This window comes from Patella vulgata, chromosome 2 (genome assembly GCF_932274485.2).
Source record: "Patella vulgata chromosome 2, xgPatVulg1.2, whole genome shotgun sequence".
NCBI lineage: Eukaryota > Metazoa > Mollusca > Gastropoda > Patellidae > Patella > Patella vulgata.
In genome coordinates this window covers 15164504-15190608 of record NC_065880.2, presented here as the reverse complement: position 1 = coordinate 15190608, position 26105 = coordinate 15164504, and the positions used below count along the sequence as shown (strand labels likewise).

Below are 26105 nucleotides of genomic sequence, written 5' to 3'. Positions count from 1 at the left end.
ACACAATAACTCTCATTTTAATTGAGTTAGAATGTTCACACTTGGCGTAGGTGTCAATTGGGTGAATGCCTTGATGGAGTTTGAAGATGGGAATTTTCTGCTTAGGGTAAGCAGAGATAAGCAGTTTGATTGTTTGATGCTTTGGGACACGATAACTTTGGTTCTAATTAAGTGAAAGTGAGGTAGAATGTTCAAACTTGGCATAGGTGTCTATTAGGTGAATGTTTAAACTTGATGTACATGTAGATGTTCATTAGGTGAATGTCTTGACTGAGTTCAATAATTAACATTTCGAGCTGAAGCTAAACAGAGCTAATCGATTTCATTTGTCGATGGTTTGGGACAAGATAATCTTGATTCTATCTGATAGAGAGTGATGAAACTTAGTGAAAAAAATAAATGTGCGATTAATTAATATGTGTCATCTATTTATTTTGCAATTTCGGCGGGGGACATCAGTCTCACTGTTGGATTGTTCATTAAGGTATAAGGAAGAACCCTAAGCTGTTTCCAAAACTTTCGAATCGTAAACGCGATACCGGTCAAGTTCTAGCTAGAACATTTTTAAACTTTGTAGGAAAGACATTAAAATAAAGTATACGGCATTATCTCCCTTCAATGGTGGGAGAAAAGTTAACGTACGGCTAGAGCAAATTCTTAAGGCCAACTCAAGATTTCATCAAGGTCGCTGAGATGTAAATAAGGTTAGGGTATACATGATTGATGGGGAGATTGTAGGTCAGAGTTTGGGTAAGCGTTTGGCCAAACTTGAAGTTGGCCTTACGAAATAGATATAATCCGCATCAAACATTTAGAGCCACTCGAACTACTAGGCTAACATTTCAGCGCGTCGGTTTTGTAAAAGAATGACGCCGGTTTCGCGTAGCTATTTTCAGTCTCAAGTGAGGGGTGGGGAGGGGGTGGGGGACCCACGTTGTCTTTTTTTAAGTGGAATTTTAATACAATGGTGTACCATGTTATGGGAGACTTATGTTATTCTATATTATTAGCCATTGCGATCGTAAGCTCATTGTTGTTTGGGCCATAAAAAGTTAATATTACTATTATTACTCTTTCATGACACCTGGCCACTAATTAAATTTGATCAGGTTTATATTTTTACAGAAACCAAGTGTACTAAGGTGGCAAAGAACCGATGGTCAACTCAAGAATTCGAAGAACCTATGCCAATATATATGCATGTCAGAATATATATCTTAAAGGCATAGAAGCGATTTTCATTTGGTTGTTTTGTTTGCTGTTTTTCTTGTTGGTTTATCGTTTTGTTTTGTTTGTTGTTTTTCTTGGTTTGTTTTGTTTGTTTTTTTTTGGTTTGTCGTTTTGTTTTGTTTGTTGTTTTTCTTGTTGGTTTGTTGTTTTATTTTGTTTGTTTTGATTGTTGTTTTGTTTGCCGTTTTGTTTTGTGTTTTTTTGTTGTTTTTTTATTGTTGTTGTGTTTGTTGTTTTTTGTTGTTGTTTTGATTGCTGTTGTGTTTGTTGTTTTGTTTGTTGTTTTGTTTTATTAATGGAGGGTGGAGTGCATGCTGGGTGTATTTCCGAAATCTCCCGTCATACAAATCAATATTTGATTGGGGCGGGGGCATATATACATTATATATTATAAAAATAATGGTTTTATATAAATTTTGAACTGTAACCTAAAACATAATGCATGTATTTTGTTCTGATCAGTATTTGGGTCAATGTGAACTTTTACATTTATTTTGTCAAGAGAGGGACAGAGGGGCAATGGTGTCGAGGTTGACGGTTACGGCATTGCGAATAATATTATTATTATTTTTTTTTTTTTTTTTTTTTGTTATTTCTGAAAATCACCAATAAACTTAATTGTCAATGATGTGGGGCAATTCGTAATCTTAAAACGAAATCTTGGGTGCGAATAGAGGATACTGGTCTGGTACCTTGCGAATTAAAACCATAATTATTATTCATGAAATTTAACAATGGTATTTATTTGATGTGGTTTTATTGAAAACTGGATAAAAAAAATAACACAACATACCTAAACGGGGTGATAGCACCAAACAAATTTTCATATATCGATTTCTTTCATCGTTTGCCTTTTATAAACCAGTGCTATGGTCTGGCTAACAAATGGGCTTACATCCACGTTGGGTTTTAGGAAATCTATGTTCACAAACACGACCCATGTAATACACAATATGATAAAAGAAATAAAATGTTTTTTTAAATCTGAACATTTCTGGTACCTGTAACATAAAATATATCATCATCAGTCAGTAATATATAGGGTCGGATCTACATGTAGAGAAACCCTAGGCTATTTCACTTACAGAGCCCCTTACCAATCCTCCGCCCTCACGACTAGAGGAAGATAACTGCGTTTTAAACACAATTGAGCAAGTGACGGATGTTTACGACTACATTGCGTGTAAGAAAGACGTATTATACATCTTGGCCAGATACCCCCGTAGATCTGGAGGGTTTCAGCATGTCAAGCCTATAGGTGTACCCGGCACTGTCATCGGTATAGTTATTGGATAGATTAATAGAGGAAAGTGGCATTGTGGCACTCAAAGAATGAAAGAATGAAATTGGATTTACGTCCTACGGCCAGCCCTGAGAAAAATTGTCGACCATTAAAACAATAGATATGCATTGTCCGTCAATTTTACAGCACCCCAAGAGAAGACTTCCCGGCCCCCTCGTTGCTCTGAGCTAGTTATGGGCCTGCCTACGGCTTGACACCAACTGAATACGTCGGACAGCAATTGAATTCCAACTGTCAATGATTCTTGTGCGTGCACGCCAACGTGTGCACGGGACCTCAGTTTTCCGCCCGATTCTCCGTCATACCACCGCCAAGGGGGGGGGGGGACAACGCTGGAAAACCCGGGGAACTTTTTGGCCAACACCGGGATCGAACCCTGGACCTCCTCTTTAGTGAGCTATTAAATTAAAGAGCCGCCTATTATGTCCAAAATATCTATCAAATATACATTAAGAAATGAAAACACCAGACGATAATTTAAATGCAAAACAGCGCTTGGTAAATCTTCGTTTTTAATTTTACGTTGTGTGTGGGTGAAAAACATGTTTGAAATTTGCATTCTGTTATCTCTGTGGCCGTCAAACAATACTATTTATTTGTGATTTAATATTTCATAACCGCGCATCAGGACTATATAACTAACATTACCAAACCAGTTTAGTTGTTACTTAAAGTACTCTAATGATATACGTCATAAATATTCCGGAATATCCTTTATCCAAAATTTCTTATTTCGCCATGGTATAAGAAGGAAAACCCAATATAAAATGTGCACATAATCTAAGAGCACTACAGTACCGTAAGGCACATCATTTTACTCACATAAAATAAAATTGGTGAATGTATGCAACCTACCCATTGAAATTACCATCCATAAGTTTTTGATAATTATTTATTAATAAACATGTATTTGAACTTAAACCGCATTATTGAGGCCTTCAATACCCGTTATTTTCGGGATGACTGTGGGCAGTTCAGTATACGGTTCACTGCATATCGGACATATCGGAGTCCCATCGGAGTCCCATCGTTTGAATCATTTTGTGAAATAAATTCATCACCTGATGAGAAAATTAATTTAAAAAGATGAGAATATTATGTTACAATATAAAGATTAATTTGATATGAAAATTAATGAAAATGATAACAATATTTTTATTATAAAGATTAATTTGAAATGCAGTGAAATGAAAATTAAAGAGCATAAAAAATGACCCAATCAAAATTATATAGTACTGAAAGCTTGTGTTTACTATATACACTTTACAACAATTCCACACCAATCCGATTTAATTTTTTGGTTCAATCTTTGAGGTTGGTGACCAAACTTAGACACGACCCACTACGCTGATTCCACAGTGAGCTGTTAGTGAGGCCAGGGGTAGGTCAGAGCGTCCAAATAAAATTTAGTTGATACTTGATGAAAACCATCGTATTACATGTAGATCGGAGACAGTCTCAAGTATCCTTAATCCCCAATCTACATCTGACCTTTCGTCATACTTCCAGTTAACAATATAAAATTTAGAAAACTGAAATAATTTACCTTGGGATCCATGACCCAAAGGAAATAAGGGACATTCCGAATGGTCGATGTACTCCACATGTAACAAAATAAATATACGATAAATAAACGCAACTGTGACCAAATTAAGGCCATTAATACCCAGTATCTAACGGTTCGCTGTAGCCTATATCGGGATCCATCGGGGTCTCATCGTTTGAATCATTTTGTAAAATATTTAATTAAATTTAATAAGTGCTAAGAACAAAGGTACCCCCACAACATATGTTATATCTATAACGCCTAAAATGAAAAATGTTTTTTTGTAAACTATAATAATGAAACGCTACATAAAATAATATTAATATTTATTATTACAACAAAGTGTACATTAAAAGAGTAAGTTGTCATTCGTTCATCAATGATTGTGCTATTTAGCAACTCGCCGATATGTTTAGACAAAGGGCGTGAGGCAAAAGCTATATTTTTTGATATAAAAAAGGCATTTTACAGGGTATGGCGTCGTGGCTTGACACGATTAACACCACAACTTGATTGTCCAGCCGCACATAATTCATAATGCCGAGTGAGATTGGTTGGGCGCCCACGTCGATTGGTGGGGTGCCTCATCCCGGAGGGGCGCCCATAATGCCGAGATTGGTGTGCCACCCACGACGAAATCTACCATAAGAAAGCCAACTGGACATTGTAGGAAATTTTCCAGGTCAAATTCACGATGGGGATGAGATTGATTCAAACCCGCACCAGGCGTGATAATCTTCAAACTTCAAACAAGTCGCACTCTAACCCGATTCCGAACTTTTCGTTTTTCTCATAAATTATTATAGGTACGCTAAAGGCATATTCCTTCCTTCAAATTTTTATATCATAATACGCCAATATCGCAAATTCAGCCTCAAAATTAAAATTTTCGGCCATTTTCATAGTTCCTTTCCCCCAAAAGGAGGCCCGGTCAAGTATAGGTACATCGGTGCCCACAGAATCCATTGTCCCCCAACAGTTTTGGTCTAGCTACGGGCCTGGGGGTGTGTACCTGGAGAATAAAATCATCAACGCACGTTTGTTGGTTATTTAGAATGATAGACACATATTATAGTTGGGACACATAAATTAATATGCAATTAAAGCAGTTAAATTTTTTCTGATCTTTGATAATTGTGTGTTCAATTTATGCTTTTACATTAACAAGTCTTGTAAATTTATCATCAATTCTATTATTTTGACTCGGGTCACCATAGTTGTGGCTTTGGGGGAGCACGGCTGGTTTCGCGCCATTTTCCCAGTACTGTCTGAATCTGACATTCACAATGTTAAGCTCGAAGACTAAGGCTATGCTACTATGTTCAGAAGAGTGACCAATTTTATTTCCACTGCACACTATACATAAACAAAAGGCATAGCGATAAATCTAGGACACACCAAACCCCCAATAGACTGTCCGGCCAGTGGGGTTAGGGCACCTGCAGATTTCGTCAAGGTCACGAGATATAAACCAATGAAGATTAAGCTTCAGGGTCCTTAGGCCTGGAGGGACCCCAGAAGCAACTTTAAGTCTTCTGTCGTAGTGGGGCCATCACTACACAGAATAGGGAAGTTTAGGGGTGAACAGCTACCGTGATATAACTGGTTAGGGCTCGTGATTTTTGGCGAGATTGTAGGTCAGAGTTAGGGTAAGCGTTGGGGCTAGATCCAGGGCTAGCCCTGTTTACATCTCGTGACCTTTGACCAAACTTGAAGTTGGCCTTGTGTGTGTGTGTTAGTTGTATTTTACGTCCGTTTCCACCGAGGTGATATCGCAGACAATAACATGTTATGTATACAAGGTGCAATAATTTACAATGTGATAAGTGAAAAAAGAGGATAATTAGGTTTTTATATATATGTACAGAAGACAATAGATAACAGGACGAGACATGAGATAACAGGTGCAAAAAATAAAGAACTGCCAGTAGACATTTACAAACAGACGAATTTGTGACAAAACAGACATGAATGTGGACGAACATTTAGACAAGGACAAACATTTGCAGACATGCACACAATACGGACATTTGACAAAACAGAAATAAATTTGGACGAACATTTAGACATAGTGTGGAGCATTCTTCCTTCAATTTGGTTTTGTTGTCCGGTATGGTAGATGATTTCGTCTTTATTTCTGTTGTTCATTCCTTTGTTGTTGGTTCTCTGAAGGAAGAATCCTTCACTTTAAAAGAAAAGAGAGGAAAAAAGGGAGTATCTGGTCTTATGGTGATTTGGGTTTTTTCGTTTCGTCTGGTAAGGCTTCAGTAGGGGTTTGGCCTTGTGAAATAGATCCTGTTTTATAGAGATGGAGGTGGCTCCACTTAACGTTTGCCCTAACTAATAGTTATTTTAGAGGTTCTCGTGGCAGTTGGAATTTGAAAACCAATACTCGGAAACACAGCTATCCATCAAAATCCTCTCCTTGGTGTCTGCATTTGACTCAAGTTGTGTGTCGACAAGACGTTAAACAAAACCCAATTCCATGGCAACACCGAATCAGCAGATATACGTGGCTTATCAAATAAAATACACCTGCCGCATATCCTTCGAGTGATACCCGTACTAAGCCTAATATATATTGCATTAAATAACATCTGTTGGCTGAACTTCATCTGCGCTAACAATGTCACGGGTTGGATACTCTCTTTAAAGGACAATAGTGTTGTCAATCATTATCACATAATTTTTATGTGATATAGAACTGGTTAAACACGTTCCATGTATAATTTTAAGCTTTAACGTTTCTGGAGTATTGGGGGGGGGGGGGCACTGCGTTCGTTGTCACAATCTCAACAATTTTAAAATATCTAGGGTTGTGGTAATTCTTTTTTTTTTTTTTTTTTATCTTTTCTCGAAATTTAATTGAGTCATACCACCCATTTCCCAATTAATTAAATATTTAAACTCAATTAGACTGCACGGTATTTTTTTAGTTTAAAACACTGAAATCTTTCATAACTATTTGTATTGCTTTATCATTTATATTATATAAATTACTTGATTTGTTAATTCTACTTTAAAATTTTAAGTAAATACTTTCTCTTGTCCATAACTATATTCTAATGTATGGGTCTACTATCACGCACTCTGCAGAAGTTCGATTACAACAAAGGAAATTTTTTCGGCCATCCTGACACTTCTCCATGAACTTCCACGTGATACAAAAGAAAATCTATCATATACATTTGTTCAGGAACTACGTAATGCATACTAATTGTCAAGTTACTGCAGCATTCTGCTTTCTGGAAAAACAAAGTAAAGATAATATAATTTCATTTTGAAACAGGGAACCGCGTTTGACTAGGTGCCCGCTTTGGGTTGGTTCTTTGCTTCTTTTTAGTTACAAAAAAAGACAAATCTTAGTCCGTGAGCTAGCAAAGATTTAATTAACATCTCGAGTACAAAAGGTTTGTGGAATTGGATCGTGACCCCGCAAAAAGCAACTCTTTAAGTCATGCTTTTGGCGACACCGCCAGGGAGCATTGTTCACATTGCGGTCAAAAGTGGTTTTATAACAAATCGCGATTATATCCATGAAACCTGTGTCAAAATGTTCCTTAGGATTCCCAATGACTTTGGCATTTGGGAAGAGTTGTTATACAAGACACAGCAAATGGCGGATATACAAGTAGGTTGAATAACCTGCTCTAAATGATAACAAGTTGTTGAATTCCTACTCCTTTTGTTAACACAACAAACTTAAATCTATCTGTAAGTGAAGCAAAAGCTTAGTAAACGATTGAAATGAAAATTTGCATGGTAGATTAGCCCAATAAGCTATACAGCGTGAAACCATAATAAGTTAACCCCAAATGTGATCTATGCTGTTTGCAGAAGCTGTATTATAATCGAGCGTGGGCTAATACACAAGACAACAGTTCCAAAGCCCACAAATAATCCACCAAAGCCCACATTCTGTACTATAAGGCATTAGAGGAGGGTGGGGTACTTTGAAGTTGAACAAAACTCACCGTATAGACTTTAGCCAGAGAATATGGGTAAATCCAGTTATGTAAATGTGTTGAGAAATATTCACTCAGATAAACAGGGTGAAACCGCTCTTTTCCATACTGATCCGCTGAAGAATTCACATGATTGACCCCAACATTTGTTACACATCTGCCTATATCCACGTCCTCAGCCCACCCAACAGGACATAACGTGTTATTAGGCAAACCTTTCGTCACTACTAACTCTAAAGCCTGTCTACTGAGCACATACCCAGCACCTCCACTCATATAGCCATTGGGGATGATCATCTTGAACTTTCGTCCTATAAACAGCGGGTTGTTTGGATTAAAGGAATGTAGCATGTATCGTAGATTTTCTACAATTATATAGGTATCGTCGTCGGCTTTCAAAAACCAGTCGTATTCCCGCCCGTATTTTCTATATAAGTATGAGAGACTAGCGTATGTTTTGTTGGTAAGATGATGTTTGCCTTCAACGATATTAAGTTTTACCACAGGGAAAGTTATGTTTTCAACACCGCTTAAGAACACATATTTATTACAGTGAGGGGCCCATGTTTCCTTCACGGCCTTAGCTCTTGTTTGCAAATGTTTAGGTATTGTCATAATCCAACACAATATTTTCACGTTATCTTTCAGATCTACAAACTTTTTATCCATTTCTGTGAAAATAAAATAAACGTGTACTTACAGATCGGCAGTTCAGAGCATTTTGGTCAAACGAACAGGGTACCAATATCTGTGTAACCTAATATATTCAGATATGGATGTCTGTCCGGATCCAGTTTCTGCGTGTGGCACCTGAAACCCCAAAGAGGGTGTCCAAAAATGGGCTGGATCAAACATTGGGGATACCAGATGAAACCAAAATGACATGAACATGTAAATCTGCACCCGATTAGATTTTATTACATACTTCGAGAAAGTATTTGTTGAGTAATAAAACCTTCTAGTAGTTTATCGAGGGCTGGCCGTCCTTACCACACGGTACAAATATTATCACCACTAGAAGCAACAAATTCCAGAACAAGCCAGAACTCATACCAAAATGGCCGCTTTATACAAATGGGTAACCCGAACCCTAACCCTTTTAAGAGAAGTAAAAACTAAATTAGACCCAAGTTCAGTCTTTTAAAAAGGGTTAGGGTTCGGGTTAGTTATCCCCAAAATTCTAATTTATATAAAGCGGCCATTTTGGACTCCGGAAGCACCCGAACCTCGATAAACTACTAGAAGGTTTTATTACTCAACAAATACCTTCTCGAAGTATGTAATAAAATCTAATCGGGTGAAATCTCATTGAGTACAAAACAGGCTTTGCCAGACAAATTTTCCACGGTATAATTCCTCTGCATATACCCCCACCCCGACGTCCCTAAAGTGTTCCAAATTCTGAGCTAGATTAAACATTGGAGGTACCACATGAAACAAAGTTGAATTGTTTATTTTAACTTTGTTTCATGTGGTACCTCCAATGTTTAATCTAGCCCAAAATTTGGAACACTTTAGGGACGTCGGGGTGGGGGTATATGCAGAGGAAAATTTGTCTGGCGGAGCCTGTTTTGGCACCTTTTCTGTGGCTTCAGGGGTCACACTCTGCAATGGACCCCGGCAGACATCCATATCTGAACATGGTAGGTTACACAGTAAACGTTCTGGTATTCAGATTGTTCGTTTGACCAAAGTGTTCTGGGCTGTTGATCTTTCATTATCTTTGTCAGATGTTATACATTTTAATTATATAAAAGAAAAAAATTAGTCAGCTATGTAAATTATATTTGAAAATTTTAAATTAGTGAAAAAGAGATCATGAATTTCATGAGAGATTTTGTTTAAAAGTTAATATTTAAGAAGAAAAGTTCAAGGGAAAATGTTGATTCAAGTGTGAAAGTGTCAAGTTTAGACAAATAATGTTGGATTTGAGGATAAAAGCGTGAATGGGTGATGGTGCGATGGTGCAGTTAAAATGATCAAATGTGACCCGTTTGGTCCTCCATATTTATAAAAAAAAATACATGATCTACTTACCAAAATAATTCCTGTTGCTGTTGTGGTTTTCATAATGGTGTCTTGTTTTAATATCTTAAATATAGCAACAATGAAACATCGATAACAAAGTGCATATAGAGCAATATTATGCATGCAATTTAAGATATTTACTAAAATGTATACAGATGGTTAGGCCCGGTAAGAATTTTGCCAGGACAGAGAGAAGGCTAGACGAGGACATATACTTCGAAATATAGCACCAAATTAATGTTTATATAAAGTCAAGCTGAGGTTGTAGCTATTTTGTCCATATCCCTCTAACACCACTCTTTTGATAGCATAATGTTTAGATGGCACTTAAGCGAAGGAATTACAAAAAAAAGACAATTTCAAAAAATGAAGCACCGACAAAAATCTTATAGCGAAGTTAAAACATCAGGGGGTAGGGGTGTTTTGGACCTGGATTTCACTAGTTACATTTTGCTTGGTTTAAGGAACCAAAGGGCCCAATTTTAACTGTTCTCAGAATGCCTACCAATACAATATTAATACCGTATCCGATTGAGTGTCGTGATTCAAACCGGCAGAGCTATCGACTTTTTTGAAGCGCGTCGCCCCAATAATAAGATTGGTAAATTACTGGAACCTGTTCCCGGTTTATAAATAAAAGTACTATCAAATGAAGTTCATCTGGAGAGGCCGAACATAGAGATCCACTGGGCTGTACAGAAAACGGAAGGGTGCCTCCAGAACAGTATATTAACATCAGTGACATCTGGTACTTTACATCCGCATTTGTCCGTTTGATCAAAAATTACGACAGTAAAGATATCATATCAATATTCAATGCTAGAGATGCTTAAAGTTTGATATGTTGAGATTTAAAAAAAAACAACAACAAAACATCAATATATTATTCAGGTTGTCTGAATTGATTGGGGAACAGGCTTAGCCTATGTAAAATCCCTCTCCCCCACCACCCCCTTCGTTTTTCAGAGTTTTTGGGCCTAAAGAACTGATAGTCTGAATGCATATTTAAGTTTACATGTTGAATGGCCGTGTCTCCGCAATTAAGATGTTAATTTGTCTCTTACTAGCAACTTCCAAATTTGAGAACATATAAGATGGTGCTTAGGTATATTGCTGCATATTAAAGATACATTATGGGAGATTAGATAAAGAGCTGACAGTTCTCACAAAAATTGTTAAAAACTAGATAAAGTAAAGGGAATTTGCTGAAAATCTCAGTCAAATTGATCCACTCTGAACCGAGAATTTAGCAATTGAATTTAGGACCTTTCCTCGATCATCATTACTAAAGTCGGTACGATAAAAAAACATAGTCTCGATTATCCATTGTTTGATTTAATAATGAATGAGCATTTGGATGCAGATCGGATCCTAATCCAGTAAATATCGCAGGCTAACGATGGCATCTAGACTTGATTATGGTCTGGATAAGTTAATTAATGTCTAATTAATAATTTAGATAACATTTCAGGCCTAAAGAAAGACCTGCAATAGGCAGATTTAGCTCTTGCATAATGTATGTTTAATAATGGGGAAATACAAATTGACCCTTTTATCACAGAGCTTCTGTGTTTTAACCAACGACAATACTATAAATTAGTATATCTTGTTATCTTGTAAACATTTTTAAATTTGGATGATCATTTAATTTTGACTTACCAAACAACTTTTCGGGATAGAAATTGAGAACCAACACAATCATCACTGATAACAATAGCAGAAATAGCCATTTCTTCTTTGACACTCTGGACATTGTCTTATTATTCTTCTTTATAATACGCTATAAATAACTGTCTGTCCATATTTATAATCATCTCCACATGAAGATGCTTTAATGAGAAAAATATTTAGTTACAGCACACACCATATCGTTCATTTTGAAACTAATATAGGAAAGATTATTTTTATAGACTAATTACGTGTACACTGTTAGGGAGAAGCATTTTGCTCGGATAGTGACTTTTCCGTCGACTTTTCCGTCGCTGTTTCTTCGATTTCCGACTGCCAATAATTCTTGCATTCGTACACACAAGACGCATACGTCAGTTTTTCGTATCCTACCATCCGAACGACCCGCACATTTTTTTTAATCAGCCCACCAGGCGCTACACCCCTGACAAGTAAGAACCACAATATAACATTAACATTGTATGATGAAGGGCATCTGAGGGACATTTTGCCCAAGCCGCGGTTCCATGGTATACTCTTATTCCCAATTCCAGGTCTCAATGGTTTTTTTACGTGCACGCCAACGTGTACACGCGACATCGGTTTTTCGTTCCATCCGAACCACTAGATGCCGTTCAATCCCTCTATAAACAAATACCCAAAATATTTTGCATAGCTTCGTTCGGCAGTAATTATTTAATAAATTTTGTATGGGTTATAATTATAAAATAAGAAAATAATATATATATATAAGTAAAATTTATGTTGGCGAAATGAAACTACATAATTTTTGTGCTAACGTTTTCACAACCGAAGTTGCTCTTCGGGCATTTGAAGATACATTCCCGCGTACAAACTTGGCGATTTAATGGTATATATGGACTAAAAACATATTCAAACTAATTAATTTGTCATAATTTTGCTTCAAATCCTTTTCAAACATTGTAATTGCTATAAAAATTAGATAAAAACAGGTCATGTTTATGTCACGTGACTTACCTCTCTCGCAAGTCAGAGGAGAATTCATTGCACACATAAGACGATGTTGTCTTTAATCGCTTACTATTTATTACAAATATCGAATCCTCATTAAATTCTCGGATTATCCACTACCCTCGTCTTTTTCCGTCATTTTTATCTCAGAAAATGTTGTACGTCTAACTCTTCATAAAGTTGATCAACTTGTACATCAAGCGCTCAATGTTCGCGTGTGACCTTTGACATCACGCGTGCAGAAATTCCTACTCGTCGGACTGTCGATTAGGGGAACCCTTACATTTTTGTCCTGTATACGCTCCATGAGTGTTATTCGGGGAATCCAGTATTTTTCTAGTAAGATTGGATATCTCTACTTTCCATATATACCAAAATTGCCATACTTTTATTGGAAATAACCACCCGATATATACCTTTCTGGGAACCCATCTTTATTATAACATTAATTATAAAGTACTGTTACGCCTCTCTACTTTTACCAATGTTCCAAGTTATTTCTAATGATTTTTATGAAAACTGAGATTTAGACATTTTCATTAAATATGAAGGTAGCCTAACTCACCTCTTCATTGCCATATTTTCAAAAACACGTTCAGTTGTGTAATTATTTCAGACTAACGTCTTAGACAAATAAAAAGTATAGTATACTTTCACGACGAGTCAGTCCTAAAAGGAATGCACAGAACATCATTTAATAACACATGACATGTTACTGAGAAGTTTCTTTCTGGCTACGTTTCGACGAGGGTTCTCTCATCTGTATTACTCTTTGATTGATAAAGACAAGAGAAACCTCGTCGAAACGTCACCAGAAACATACTTGTAAGAGCTTGTACTCCATGTCATCTGTTATTCTCATTCAGTCACTAAATACCGATTAAACAATATACGCCATTTAACTGTCCACAAAATTATACTTTGACTTGCCATATGTTACACCAAAATTGATCGACCAGACAGGTATATTGGCATAATTAGCTATATGGTTAAAGAAAATGTGTTAAACACTAATGCTTGCGTTAATGACTTCTAAGAAATAGTCCATGTGACAGACCTCGGATTTCGGAGTATCATTACCAATTTGATGAATAAATTCAACCATGATTTTCAGTTAGCCTGGTGCCCGAAGTGTTCAAATTTGGCTGATGGACTTCCGGTTCACTTTGCTAAATGCCATTTTGGCGGCCATTTTTAAGAATGGCCGCCGTTTTTTCATTGCAATTGAGCGCGTTAAGGAAACCTTCATAACTCTTTCACAGATTGACCTATTGATATGGAATATGGCTCAAAATGCTCGCAAAAACATTCTACAGCTGCTGTTATATGACACATGTTGGTGAATGAATCATATATTTTCCAAATCAACAGATTATTCTGAAAAAAGCAACGTTTTGGCATTTTTTTTCAAGTTTTATTTTATAAGTTCACTACCAAATCATGTTCAGGGTAAATTTAGCCAAATTTTGTGTGTGGTCTTCTTAAGTTATTCATTTGGCATAAATAAATACGCTCCGTGACCCAGTCTGTACAGCTGCGGTGGTCGGAAACTCAACAAAAGTCTTGAGTAGACTGTCAATTTTAAAATGTTGAGCCTCGGCGAGTTAGGGTACTAACCATGTGAACGTTTATTTAGGGTTGTCGCAATCGCAACAATATTTGGGGACCGGTTGTTTCTGAAGAAAAATTTGTCACTGAAGACGATTTTGATATTATGTCACTTCTGTGACGTCATTTTCGGTTGAATCCGTCCGATTTCCAAAATGGCCGCCAAAATTTAACGAAAAATAAATTTCTTGTTAGGATGGATGAGTATCACGCAAAGCAAGACTTGTGATATATCATATATAGGGTTTCCGTAGTCATTGTACTTTGAACTGATCTATAAAATTAGTTTCCCAAAATCCAAGATGGCGAAAATTCAAAATGGCAGTCAAAATTTGATCGATGCCTCGGATAATCGTTATTTTACAGTTTGATATGCCCTGTAATATGCCGCTTAGGGGGTTTTCGATGTCACAGAACATAAATACAACCTCTAAAAAAAGGGTTTCCAAAATCCAAGATGGCTAAAATCCAAGATGGCGGCAAGATTTTCCCTAAAATGAATGATTTTTCAGATAATCGTCATTTTTCTGTTTTGTACGGCTTGTAATATGTCCTTTATGGGGTTTTCAGGATCACTAAACTTAAATATTACCTCAAAAATAGATTTTGGATAAGGTAGATGATTGCCCCAAAAATAGATTTTTAATATCGTAGATGATTGCTTAAGAACAAAACGGGACAATTGTCAGTCTTTCTATTGGCTTTGCTTATTATAAATTTGTGTAGTAGTTTTTTAGGGGAGGATGGAATTAATTATACTAGATCTCGTAAATCAGAAAACAAGATTTAATATTATTCCAGCAAAGCTGTATGGAATTTTAATATATCTTTGCAAATATATCTAGTTGTTAAGAATTACCTATTCTGTTTGTTCACAAATGGGCCGAAATAGTGGCTCAGTGGGTAAGGCTCAACAAGGTCCGGAATTCGATCCCTGTGTCTGGGCAAATTTTTCCTCATTTCACACTGTATGACAAATAGCCATCTTCATTGACCAAGTTAGAACAGTAGGACGTTAACCCACATTGCATTTCATTTCTGGTCCACAAATCGTAATGTGATAGATTTTTACTTTGAAGAGTCTGACAACCTTTTGTGGTATCATCTAGAATCTAGACAGATGGTATCATGGATTCATATTTGTAAATTGTGAAAGTGTAAAGTTCTAAGTTTAAAAATGATAATTACAGAGATAATTTGAAATACATTTACGACTAGGCATCCCAAAAGCCATGGCTCACGATTTCCTCTTTGTTAATGTCACAACCATCCACCTCATTGGAATTACTGTGACAATCGCAACTACTGTTTTTCTTCAGCAACGTACACTAGCCAAAGTACAAGTAGAAACAGGAGATCTCGGCAGCGACAATGATGATATCATTTTAATATCATAGGCCTGCCTAATGCGAAAGAGGAAATTGGTCGACATTATTTTTGTGATGCCTAGTCGTAAATGCATTTCAAATTATCTTCGCAACGATTCTTTTTAAACTTTCAACTTGTTGTGAAATGGATCCGTCGATACGATATCTAGACTATACCAGAAAAGTTGCCAGTCATAGAGTCTTTGATGAAAAACCGGTCCAGTTGTACCATATAACGAAAAAATGCGAAAAGTACCGAGATAAAAATCTGAAAAGTACCGAAAAATGCAGACAAAATACGGAAATTGTGATAAATACCGAAAAAACTTTTTGATACTAATTACCGAAAAAATTCGAAAAACCCAAAATATCGAAAAATCAATAAATAACTAAAAAACAACACTAATTACCGAAAAAAAACCTAAGCCACACATAAAAATTGCTAGGTGGGTCAGACTAGACCATGCATAAAAATGGGGGGAACTGTAGGTTACGCATTAAAATTATGGACACTCTTAGGTGGGTAATGGGTCAAGCAAGATCAGGCATAAATATAGTGGTACACTTTCAGTCAGGGGCGGATTGGGGCCGGGAACCGACCCGGGCTCCCGTGTCGGAGCTGCCCCTTTTACTTACCGCGGAGCACGGACGGGGGTTCCGGGGGCTCTCCCGCTGGAAAAATTTGAAAAATGAACCCCAAATATGCGATTTTGTGGCATATCTGATTATAATCTTTGTCAAAAAATATATCTTATAAATCGATTAATTTAGGCCAAAAGCCCGATCTACAAGCAATTTACAACCATCAACCTGTGAAATTATCATATCGTCATATTATTAATTAACGTATTATCATTGAATCGTCGGAGTCAAGAGAATTTAACTGGTTAAAAAATGGGACTAGTTGAAAAAATTTTGATCATTTGATTAACCAGTTAGGAATATTGAATAAGTAAAGTAGGAATATTTTCATTGTAAAATGTCCCATTTTTGTTGCCGGGAGCGCTAGTTGATTCCTCCTGTGATGGGATTCGAAATCCCCATTGCATGATTCCGAATTCCGGCCCACGCCCAGCACACCCGGCCCAGAAAGTCTATTATACCAGCCCATTCCAGACTCCAGTGATGGCGTGGCGGACTGTTAAGGCCACCGGCCACATAAAACATGATCATCGTCGCTCCATGACCGGTTTTTTTTAGACGAATTGGACAAAAATATTTTTTTCATTTTTTGTCCGACCGGCCCTTCGGGCGATCGCATGGCCCAATCAGCGCCTGCATTCAGTTGGCCATTGATCACAATATGTCCCGCATAAGACTAGTTGGGCATTGTAGGTGGGTCATGGGTCAGGCATTTAGTAATTGAAGCATAATCAAATAACACACTATTCTACCCCAATTAAAAGCAGAGTTATTGTGTTCCAAAGTCTTGACCAATCAAATTGCTTATCGCTCTTTAGCCTAAGCAGAAAATTCTCACGATCGAACTTAGTCAAGCTAATATCGCCCTGACTTCATTATAACCAAAGTTATCGTGCCCCAAAGCATCAACCAATGAGATAGCTTATCTCTGTTTACCCTAAACAGACAATGTTCGTCATCGAACTCCATCAAGGCATTCACCTAATGAACGCCTACACCCAGTTTGAACATTCTACCTCAATTAGAATGAGAGTTATTGTGTCCTAAAGTCTCGGCCAATCAAATTGCTTATCGTTCTGTTTACCCTGAGCAGAAAATGCTCATTATCGAACTTAGTCAAGGTGTTGATGTAATGAAACTATACACCAAGTTTTATCACTCTCACTTAATTAGAACTAAAGTACTATCGTGTCCCAAAACATCAACCAATCAAATTGCTTATCTCTGCTTACCCTAAGCAAAAAATTCTCATTTTCGAACTCCATCAAGGCATTGGCCTAATAAACACCTACACCAAGTTTGAACATTCTAGCTCAATTAGAAAGAGAGTTATTGTGTCGCAAAAAGTGTGACGGACGGACAGACGAACCCATTTTAATAGTCCTCTACTTTCTTCGAAAGGCGGGGGACAATAAAATGAAAAGAATATGGTTATATATATATATATATATATATATATATATATATATATACAAGAGCAGTGTGGACCCTCCAATGGGATGCAAAATCAGCTAGTATGGGCAGCTGTCCCAAGCCGTTAGATAAACAAATGCACATAGACAGGTATAAACTGTAATTGATAAGCACAAGAATAAAAGATCAAACAATTATTTAAGCGGTATAATGAACCACGAGCAATAGGCCATAACAGTAAAAACATGATAACGACTTGTGAAATCTTGTTGAAAAGACGCAGTGAAATAAACTATAGTAATTGTTATCCATAAATAGTGTGTTATTTGCTTATAAAAGACATATTACAAGCTACATCAAACAGAAAATCGATCATTTTACGGAAATTCTGACCGCCTTTTTGAATATTCAACACTCTGTGTTTTGGTTCATTTTAAGTTCAGTAATCCCATTCAATTGGATATTACATGTAATATCAAACTGTGAAATAACTATTATCTGACAAATTGGCCATTTGAGCAACTTTTGGCCGCCATTTTGAATTTCTGCCATCTTGGATTTGGGGCACTCATATTAGAGATTATTTTTTTATGATCAATGTTTCTGATATCTTGTAAATCACTTTAGTTGACCAAATAGATAATTTGGCTTATATGGGTCTGAACAAGATTTTTTTTAGTAAACTTATGAACAGACATCATGAAAAAAACCCAAAAATATTGCTGTTTTCAGATTAATCTTTTATTTTGAAACCGAAAGCATTGATTAAACAACATGAATCATATACCAGCAGATTTAGAATTGTATTATGAACATTTTGAGCCATATTACATATCCGTAGGTGAACCTGTTGAGGAGTTGTGGAGGTTTCCCTGACTTACACTATTTCAAATAAAAAAATGGCGGCCATTTTTAAAGATGGCCGCCAAACTCATATTTGGTAAAGTGACCCGGATCTCCATCAACCAATTTTGGACACTTTAGACCTAAAGCTAACTGAAAATCATGGTTAAATTTATTCATCAAATTGGTAATTAAAATCTGTCTGCCACATGGACTAAAAGTGTCATTTTAACAGTCTGCCAGCTGTATTGACACGCAAGGGCCGGAAAATCAATATTAGCATATAAATAAAATAAAAAATTTATATGATTACATGTACATTATTGACAATGATTTGGACAATGGACATAATAACAGAAACATGACTAAAAGATAAAGTCGACTTTTTACTCAGCCAACTTATACATGTTGATAACCCGGCTGTGGAAAATATTTTCGAACCCTCTGGACAATTAAAATAGGATGTAATGGATAATTTACACAACAGGTAGGACACTTAAACATCTAGTACTTAGATAGAGATATTATTTATTTTCTGGAGCTTTCAAGCCAGCAAGAGTGTTATTGTCCCTTTAAACGCCTATCCCCCACACTCGGTGTTAATGGTGATATACCTTACTGGTAGAAAGCAAGAAGTTATCGTTGACAGCATCAGGTATAAGCCAAAATATCTTCGCTAAGGGGTCTCGGGCCGTAACTAGCTCAGAGCAACGAGGGGGGCGGGGGTGTTCTCGGAGTTCTGTAATATTGACGGACAATGTATATCTATTTTTTTATGGACCAAAATTTCACGGGGGTGGGGGGCGAAACTTTTTGCAGGCGCCCCCACCCCCCTAGTTACGGGTCTGAAGGGGTCCCACAAGGACCAGTACTCGGCCCACTGCTTTTTACTTCCTACACCACACCAGTTGCAACGTCATGATCTTGACCATCATATGTACGCGGGTGATACCCAATTTTATGTGGAGGTAGATGCTAACAACAAAAACCTGTGGGGGTAGATGCTAAAAACAAAAACCTGAAGAAACCAGAGGCGTGTATAGAGAAACTCCGTAATTGGATGATGTCTAATTTCCTCAAGACGGAGGCTATCTTCTTTTCAAAAACAAAACTGTCTTTGCACAAATCTGTGCTGGTTGGTGATGTACATATCGAAACTACAGACTGTGTCGGTAATCTTGGATTGCTCTTTAATGTGAATTCGAAAATAAAACATGTATCTACCATCTGCAAGAAAGCGAACTTCCATCTTTATAGGATCGTCAAAATCAGAAACTTTTTGAACACTTTGAACACTTATACCACGAAATTGCTCATCAGTGCTTTCCTAATATCGGCACAAGAATATTCAAATTCACTTCTCTACCACCATATCTCATCCACCAACTGCAGTCTATTCAAAATTAAGCAGCCCGAATTGTCACAAGAACCAACATTAGAGAGAACATATAACTCCAATGCTTGCAAATGTACACTGGCTACCTATAAATTACAGAATATATTTCAAAATAAACACATTCACCTATAACTGCCTCAACAATCATAATTCTCCGACCTACCTTAAAGATTTGATTCATCTATATATTCCTCAACGTTCCCTTAGATCATCTAATGAACTACAACTCTAAGCACACAAAAACACAAAATTTGGAGAGAAAGAGCCATCTGTTTCGCCTCCCTCCACCCGAGGATCCTGTGTGTTGTTAATCTCTTTCATCTTGTTAATTCCCTGTAATTGTTGTTTTATCTGCTAAATGTGTAAATGGTTTCTAATTGTTATCTATACTAAGCAGCAAACGAAACGTCAGGTTGGTATGTTACTCTGAATATTTTTATTATAATTTACGACCACATCTCTAACTTTACCTGAGCAATAAGGCTCCTTCCCAAACACAGAATTGAACCCAGGAAATTTTCTCAAAAACGCAACCTGACTTCTGAGATGGTAATGTGTTCTCCATGATTTTCATGTTACTCATGCTGCACGTGCTTTTCACCGGGATCAGCCCTATAAAATGCACCCCATACCTGGTTGAACTATTCACACTACAACGTCAGCAGCATGCCACGACTCACGACAGCTAATAAAACCAGTAGCTTGGAAGACTCGACGCTGGCCACACTGCCCAAGCCCTTGCAAATCAATGTTCGGACCATCTACAGGCTTCAGCAACGCTTTCGGGCCACCAACACCACGGATGATTGCCCCGAACTGGTAGACCAAGGGTTACCATAAGGCGACAAGACCGCCATGTTGTGCGGCAGCACGTGCAGAATCCCTTCACACAGGCACCTGAGACAGCACGTCAGACAGTGGGAACATACGGAAGACCTATCAGTACCGATACAGTGCGTCGACGTTTCACCAGAGAGAACATCCATTGCCGTAGACCTTACGGTGGACCGATCCTCACTCCTCGCCATCGACGTAAACTAATGTGTCAACATACTGTTCACAAAAAATTGCTTTGCTCCATTTAGTAAATCGTTTTCTACAATGATTTGATTAAAATGACTTTCTGATTTTGAAATCGTACTGACGTTTTTTTTGTTTGCTGTTTTCAATATAATATATATATTGCACGATTTATTGGCTTGATAACATTTGTCTACGATATCGCCCTTGGTGGAAGATGATGTAAACCCCCAGGAATGAACGAACAATGCTTGATAACGATGCCTGTGTTTATCGAAATGTAGCATATTAATAAATTCAGAAGTAATTTATCCATATAGCTGTTTTAAACTATGTTCAATTCTTAAAGCTGTCGAGTAAAGATGACATTTCTTTGATGAATTGGATCATATTTGGCATATTTTACGGGTTTAAACTATAACATCACAACAATACAATGTTTATCATGTTTAAGTCAGGGGGTGTCGTATTCATATATTTTTCATGACTTTTACATATTGAATGTTACGCTTGAATTATGAACAATACGACAAAAAGAGTTTAGTAGGGGAATTTTTATGAGGAGGATCCAAATGAAACAAAACTTAATCACATAATATACACATTGACATTTACAAGAAAGTTGTATAGATATTTAAAGTATTTTGTACATTTTGTGTATTATAAATGGATTTCAAAAAGTAAACATAAGTGTTTGTGTTTTAATTTGTACATTGTTTTATACAGATAGAATCTTAACTAATCCTAATAATTGTTGTAAATAAATAGGAGTTAGGGCCTACTATGTAAATTTGGGGGGGGGGGGCAAGTATATAAGTATATTCAGACACCCCCCCCCCCCAATGTGTGACGCCCATGCCACCGAGGGCCGGGCTTTGCAACCCCCCCCCCCCTTTTCTGAAAATCCTGGATCCGCCCCTGTGAAGGAATTATTACTTGAATAGCAGTTAGAAATTAGACGATAGCACGACATTAACAAATTTAGTATCTAATATATGGCCATAGTCGTTCACATTGTTGTGCACATGGAAGAACTGTGGATCAATGGAATTCGGTAAAGAGTATTTGGAAACAGCCTGTGTGGCCAAAATTTTAATCACAGCTCATTGCATGCATGTCTTCTTTAACTGGGTTGATGCAGAAAGTATTAGAACATTAAATTTAATTTTATTTCTTTTTTAAAACCCACATCTGTGTCGCTATCTTTTCACCCTTAATCCTGTCTTATCAAAGACAGAGAACTAATTGTATTTAATTCTTCCAATTCATCTTGTTTAATTTGATGAAACAAGATAATTTATAGGTCACAATTTGGCAATTTTATTGCAGCAATATCCTTTATTAGTGCATTAATCCAATTTGTAAACAGCACCAATACATGATTTTCTCTGGTGTGGAAATTGCCCCAGATTATAAACTAATTATATCCCAGTGCCTCCCCTAGTTGACATTTATCATATTTTACTTATTATTTGTCCTCAATTCTGCAAATTTTCCCCACCCTGAGGTGAATCAAGCATATTGTGTAATGTAATTTGCGGCTTTATTACATTTATAAATCAGATTTTTGAACAATAGACACAATAATGAATGATTTGATTTTGGCAAATGTGCAAGAAAATAAGATTGGGATTGAGTTTTGTTTTTTATGTTCTTTCAATGTAACTTTGTACAGATGAAAAGAAAGTCACATATTGGCCAATTGAGCAGATTCAAAAATGGAGACTGAATACTGCTGATTTCTAAATTTAGTTTAAATTATGAACATGAAAGATCACTGAACCTACAAAAATACAACAACAAAATTTGGAAAAAATATTTTACTTTTTATCAAATTCAAATATATAAATACTTCAACTACATTATTTACAATTCATATACATATATATATAATACTTAAAGTGACAATACCATTATCAGTATTCAGATAATTCTAGTAATATAATAGATACATGGGCTTATAACTCTTCTCTATCAATTTATTAATTTCTATATTTCAATCTGCCAGATATGACATTTATATGACCTGATAGAACCCCATTTTGTCAGATGTTATATGGATTGAAATTCATTGAATCCATCAGTTATACATCGAAAACAATTGCATAAGTTAAAGCCAATGGTTAAGACAACAGCAATAAAAACAACAATGGAATGCTCTTAAAACTATCAACAAGGTAAGTAAAATATTGAATGAGCAATAACGTAAAGGAATGAAAACATACAAGAATGTTGGAACATTTTCAAAGGAAAGTATATATAAACATTCCTGATAACATGAGATTAAGAAGAATATCACAAAATATATCGATATAGTTTGGAATTAATGAGGTTTTAAAAAACCCATTAGAGTTAAGACATACACAAGTATCATTAAAGTTAGTCTTAATTATATACCCATTAATAACAGGAATTACCGGTATATAAAATGTTATATCCTATATTATCACATGAGTATATTGGAAATTTTCAGTTTAGGAAAAATATAGGAAACTTTCTACTTCTGTGAATATGACATGGCTTCACTTTGTCGAATAGTAGGTTGAAAGTGAATGAATTTTAAGAGATTAATTAATTTGAACACAATAATGTGGATACAAAATCAAGAACATTTCCAAATCATTATAGCCATATTGCCTCCAAAAAACATGTATAATAAATTCTTGACTTCATGTGTTATTTCAAATCCATAACCTTCTCCTACTACAGCATGCCAGGAAGCTCCAAATTTTTTATCCATTGTTTCTTTTATCATCTTAGCTGCACTCTGGAATTAATAAGTAACAATATGATAAGATCAGATAATTCATTACAGCAACACTAAATATAATAAGTCATAGGCACTCTTCAATTGTATGGATAAAGGTGTTGACACCATTGTGTGACCAGCCTGTTTGGGGGTGGTGGGGGGGTGCATTTATCAAATCAGTAACAAGTAAAAAATACTATCTTTGATATTCTTTCTTTTTGGATTTAAATAAACGGTGATATACAGTTCAACAAAGCTGCTGACCCTCATTTGAGATAATTGGAATACTTTGCACTACAACATTATGAATGCTGAATATCAGTTTACAGAGATTTAATGAATTGACAATGTGGCATCCTCTGCAGAACATATAAAGCAACCAGTGGCACCAATGATTGTTAGGTAATATCATTTAATGGGCCTCTTTTTAATCTGATTGAATTCAAGCCAATGGTGCAGGATGGAGGGCCTGACAAGGACAGTTGTCTAGTCGTTCGGATGGGACAAACAACCGAGGTCCCGTGTACACATTGGCATGCATGTAAAAGATCCTTTGGCAGTTGGAATTCGATATAAGAGTAGGCCATAGCGCCGCTGCCCGGGCAAAATTTCCCTCATAGCACACTGTATGGCATATGCCAGTCTTCATTAGCCCAGGTTAGGAGCAGAACAGTAGGATGTTAAACCCCATTTCATTTCATTTCCAAGCCAATGGAATTACCTACGATATTTTGGTTTTGGTTACAAATTAAAAAATTACAAAATCAAACACAGCATGTTTTGTTGAACGTACAACACTTTCGTCACATGGGCTTTTAACATTTAGCCCCTATTAATTATTTAAGAGCTGTGGTTGAAATGTTGATCAACCGTTTAGAACTTTGACTGCATTGTCATAGGCCTACTGCCTTCTGGTACAGTAGAAAATGACTTGCATGTTTTGTCACACATGTGGTGCTTTTCTGTTGAATCTTGGAAAAATAAAAACTGAGTGTACTTTTTATAAATTAAGCCTTGTGATAAACAGCTGAAATAATAAATTAAGCAACAAACCTCATTATTTGATGAGAATTTTTCACAGGCTGTAACACATAATTCCATAGCTTCTGTTTTCATTTCATCGTTCATATCAGAGTGCTGCAATTTAATTTTGAAAGTAAGCTTTACAATCAATAACAATCAACTTGGTCACTAATTTTTACAGGATGTCAAGATTCACATAATTCCACATTTATTCACTCTCCAACCCATCACAGATTTTTTTTGTCCCATCCATAACAATGAACAGAGTGCCTGTGATCAGAAGGCTTTTGCAAACAAAGATAAAGAATAACTCTTGAATAATTAATTTGTTGCATATATGTCCAATCCATCACATATCTGTCACAGTGTTTGTTTATGTTGCTGCTGTGCCATAATGACAAATATACCATAGCTATTTTACCTTTATTCTATTTTATTACTAATAGGCATGTCAGTTAAACTAAATTTTAGTAATTGAGATATATATCAATGTATTGGTACCCAGGTTAGACAGTGGTCTAGAATGTCACATCAAACATACATTGTAATCCAAAAATGCTCAGTAATTATTTTTTCCAAAAGAAATTGTTTTGTTGGATATCAATTTTAAAAGGTTGAATGTATTTCAATGTATTGAAATAACCAAAGCTAAAATGTATAAAATCTTTAAGTGGCATTTAGCGATTGGAAAACACATTAATAGAACACAATTTTTATGGGAAACAATCACTGGTTTATTCTAAAAGCACGACGTTTCGACAAGTATCCTCTTATCGTTATCAATAAGAGGATACTTGTCGAAACGTCGTGCTTTTAGAATAAACCAGTGATTGTTTCCCATAAAAATTGTGTTCTATTAAAGCTAAAATGTACTCTGAAAATATTATCTTTGGTGACTTGGTCCCATCTGTCTCGATGAAATTACCCTGTACCGGTAGTTAAAATTCCCTTCAATTTAACAACAATCAGAGTTGATTAAAGTGATAATTGCATATTTTTTTTACAAAAGTCAAAACATAATTATTTCTATAATAAATAAGCTTATCTATTAATTAACAGGTTAGTAAAGTAGGTTATCCACAAATCAAATTCAAAACATTTTATATTAGTAATATATTATATAAGCTTATTATTAATTTATTATACTATAATTTATAGGCCTATACCGGTGTATACTTCTCATCTGATATTCTAGATCATTTCAAACTCAAAGACACAAAAATCACACATATGAATTGAATGATCAACTTATCAAGTGAAGTACAACTTACTTGAAACTTGAACGGGACAAGGCAGTCATTTTGTGGATGG

The 26105-nt window shown here is 36.1% G+C and overlaps 1 protein-coding gene across 1 annotated transcript; it reads right to left on the bottom strand.

The window, feature by feature from the left end:
* Positions 1–7030: 7030 nt before the first annotated feature.
* On the bottom strand, positions 7031–13698 carry LOC126810548 (glycoprotein-N-acetylgalactosamine 3-beta-galactosyltransferase 1). The gene is made up of 6 exons (XM_050535681.2): positions 13557–13698; positions 13299–13402; positions 11732–11901; positions 10082–10135; positions 8054–8715; positions 7031–7324 (listed from the first exon to the last, which is right to left on the bottom strand). Exons 3-6 carry the CDS (start codon positions 11823–11825, stop codon positions 7184–7186), a joined length of 951 nt encoding a protein of 316 aa, XP_050391638.2. The 5' UTR covers positions 11826–11901; positions 13299–13402; positions 13557–13698; the 3' UTR covers positions 7031–7183.
* Between the last annotated feature and the right edge of the window lie 12407 nt (positions 13699–26105).

Coding starts and splice junctions, on each gene's coding strand:
- LOC126810548 (XM_050535681.2), bottom strand. CDS start 11,825: ATGTCCAGAGTGTCAAAGAAGAAATGGCTATTTCTGCTATTGTTATCA. Junction 10,136..11,731: donor CTATCCCGAAAAGTTGTTTG/GTAAGTCAAAAT, acceptor GCTATATTTAAG/ATATTAAAACAAGACACCAT. Junction 8,716..10,081: donor CAGCAACAGGAATTATTTTG/GTAAGTAGATCA, acceptor TTATTTTCACAG/AAATGGATAAAAAGTTTGTA.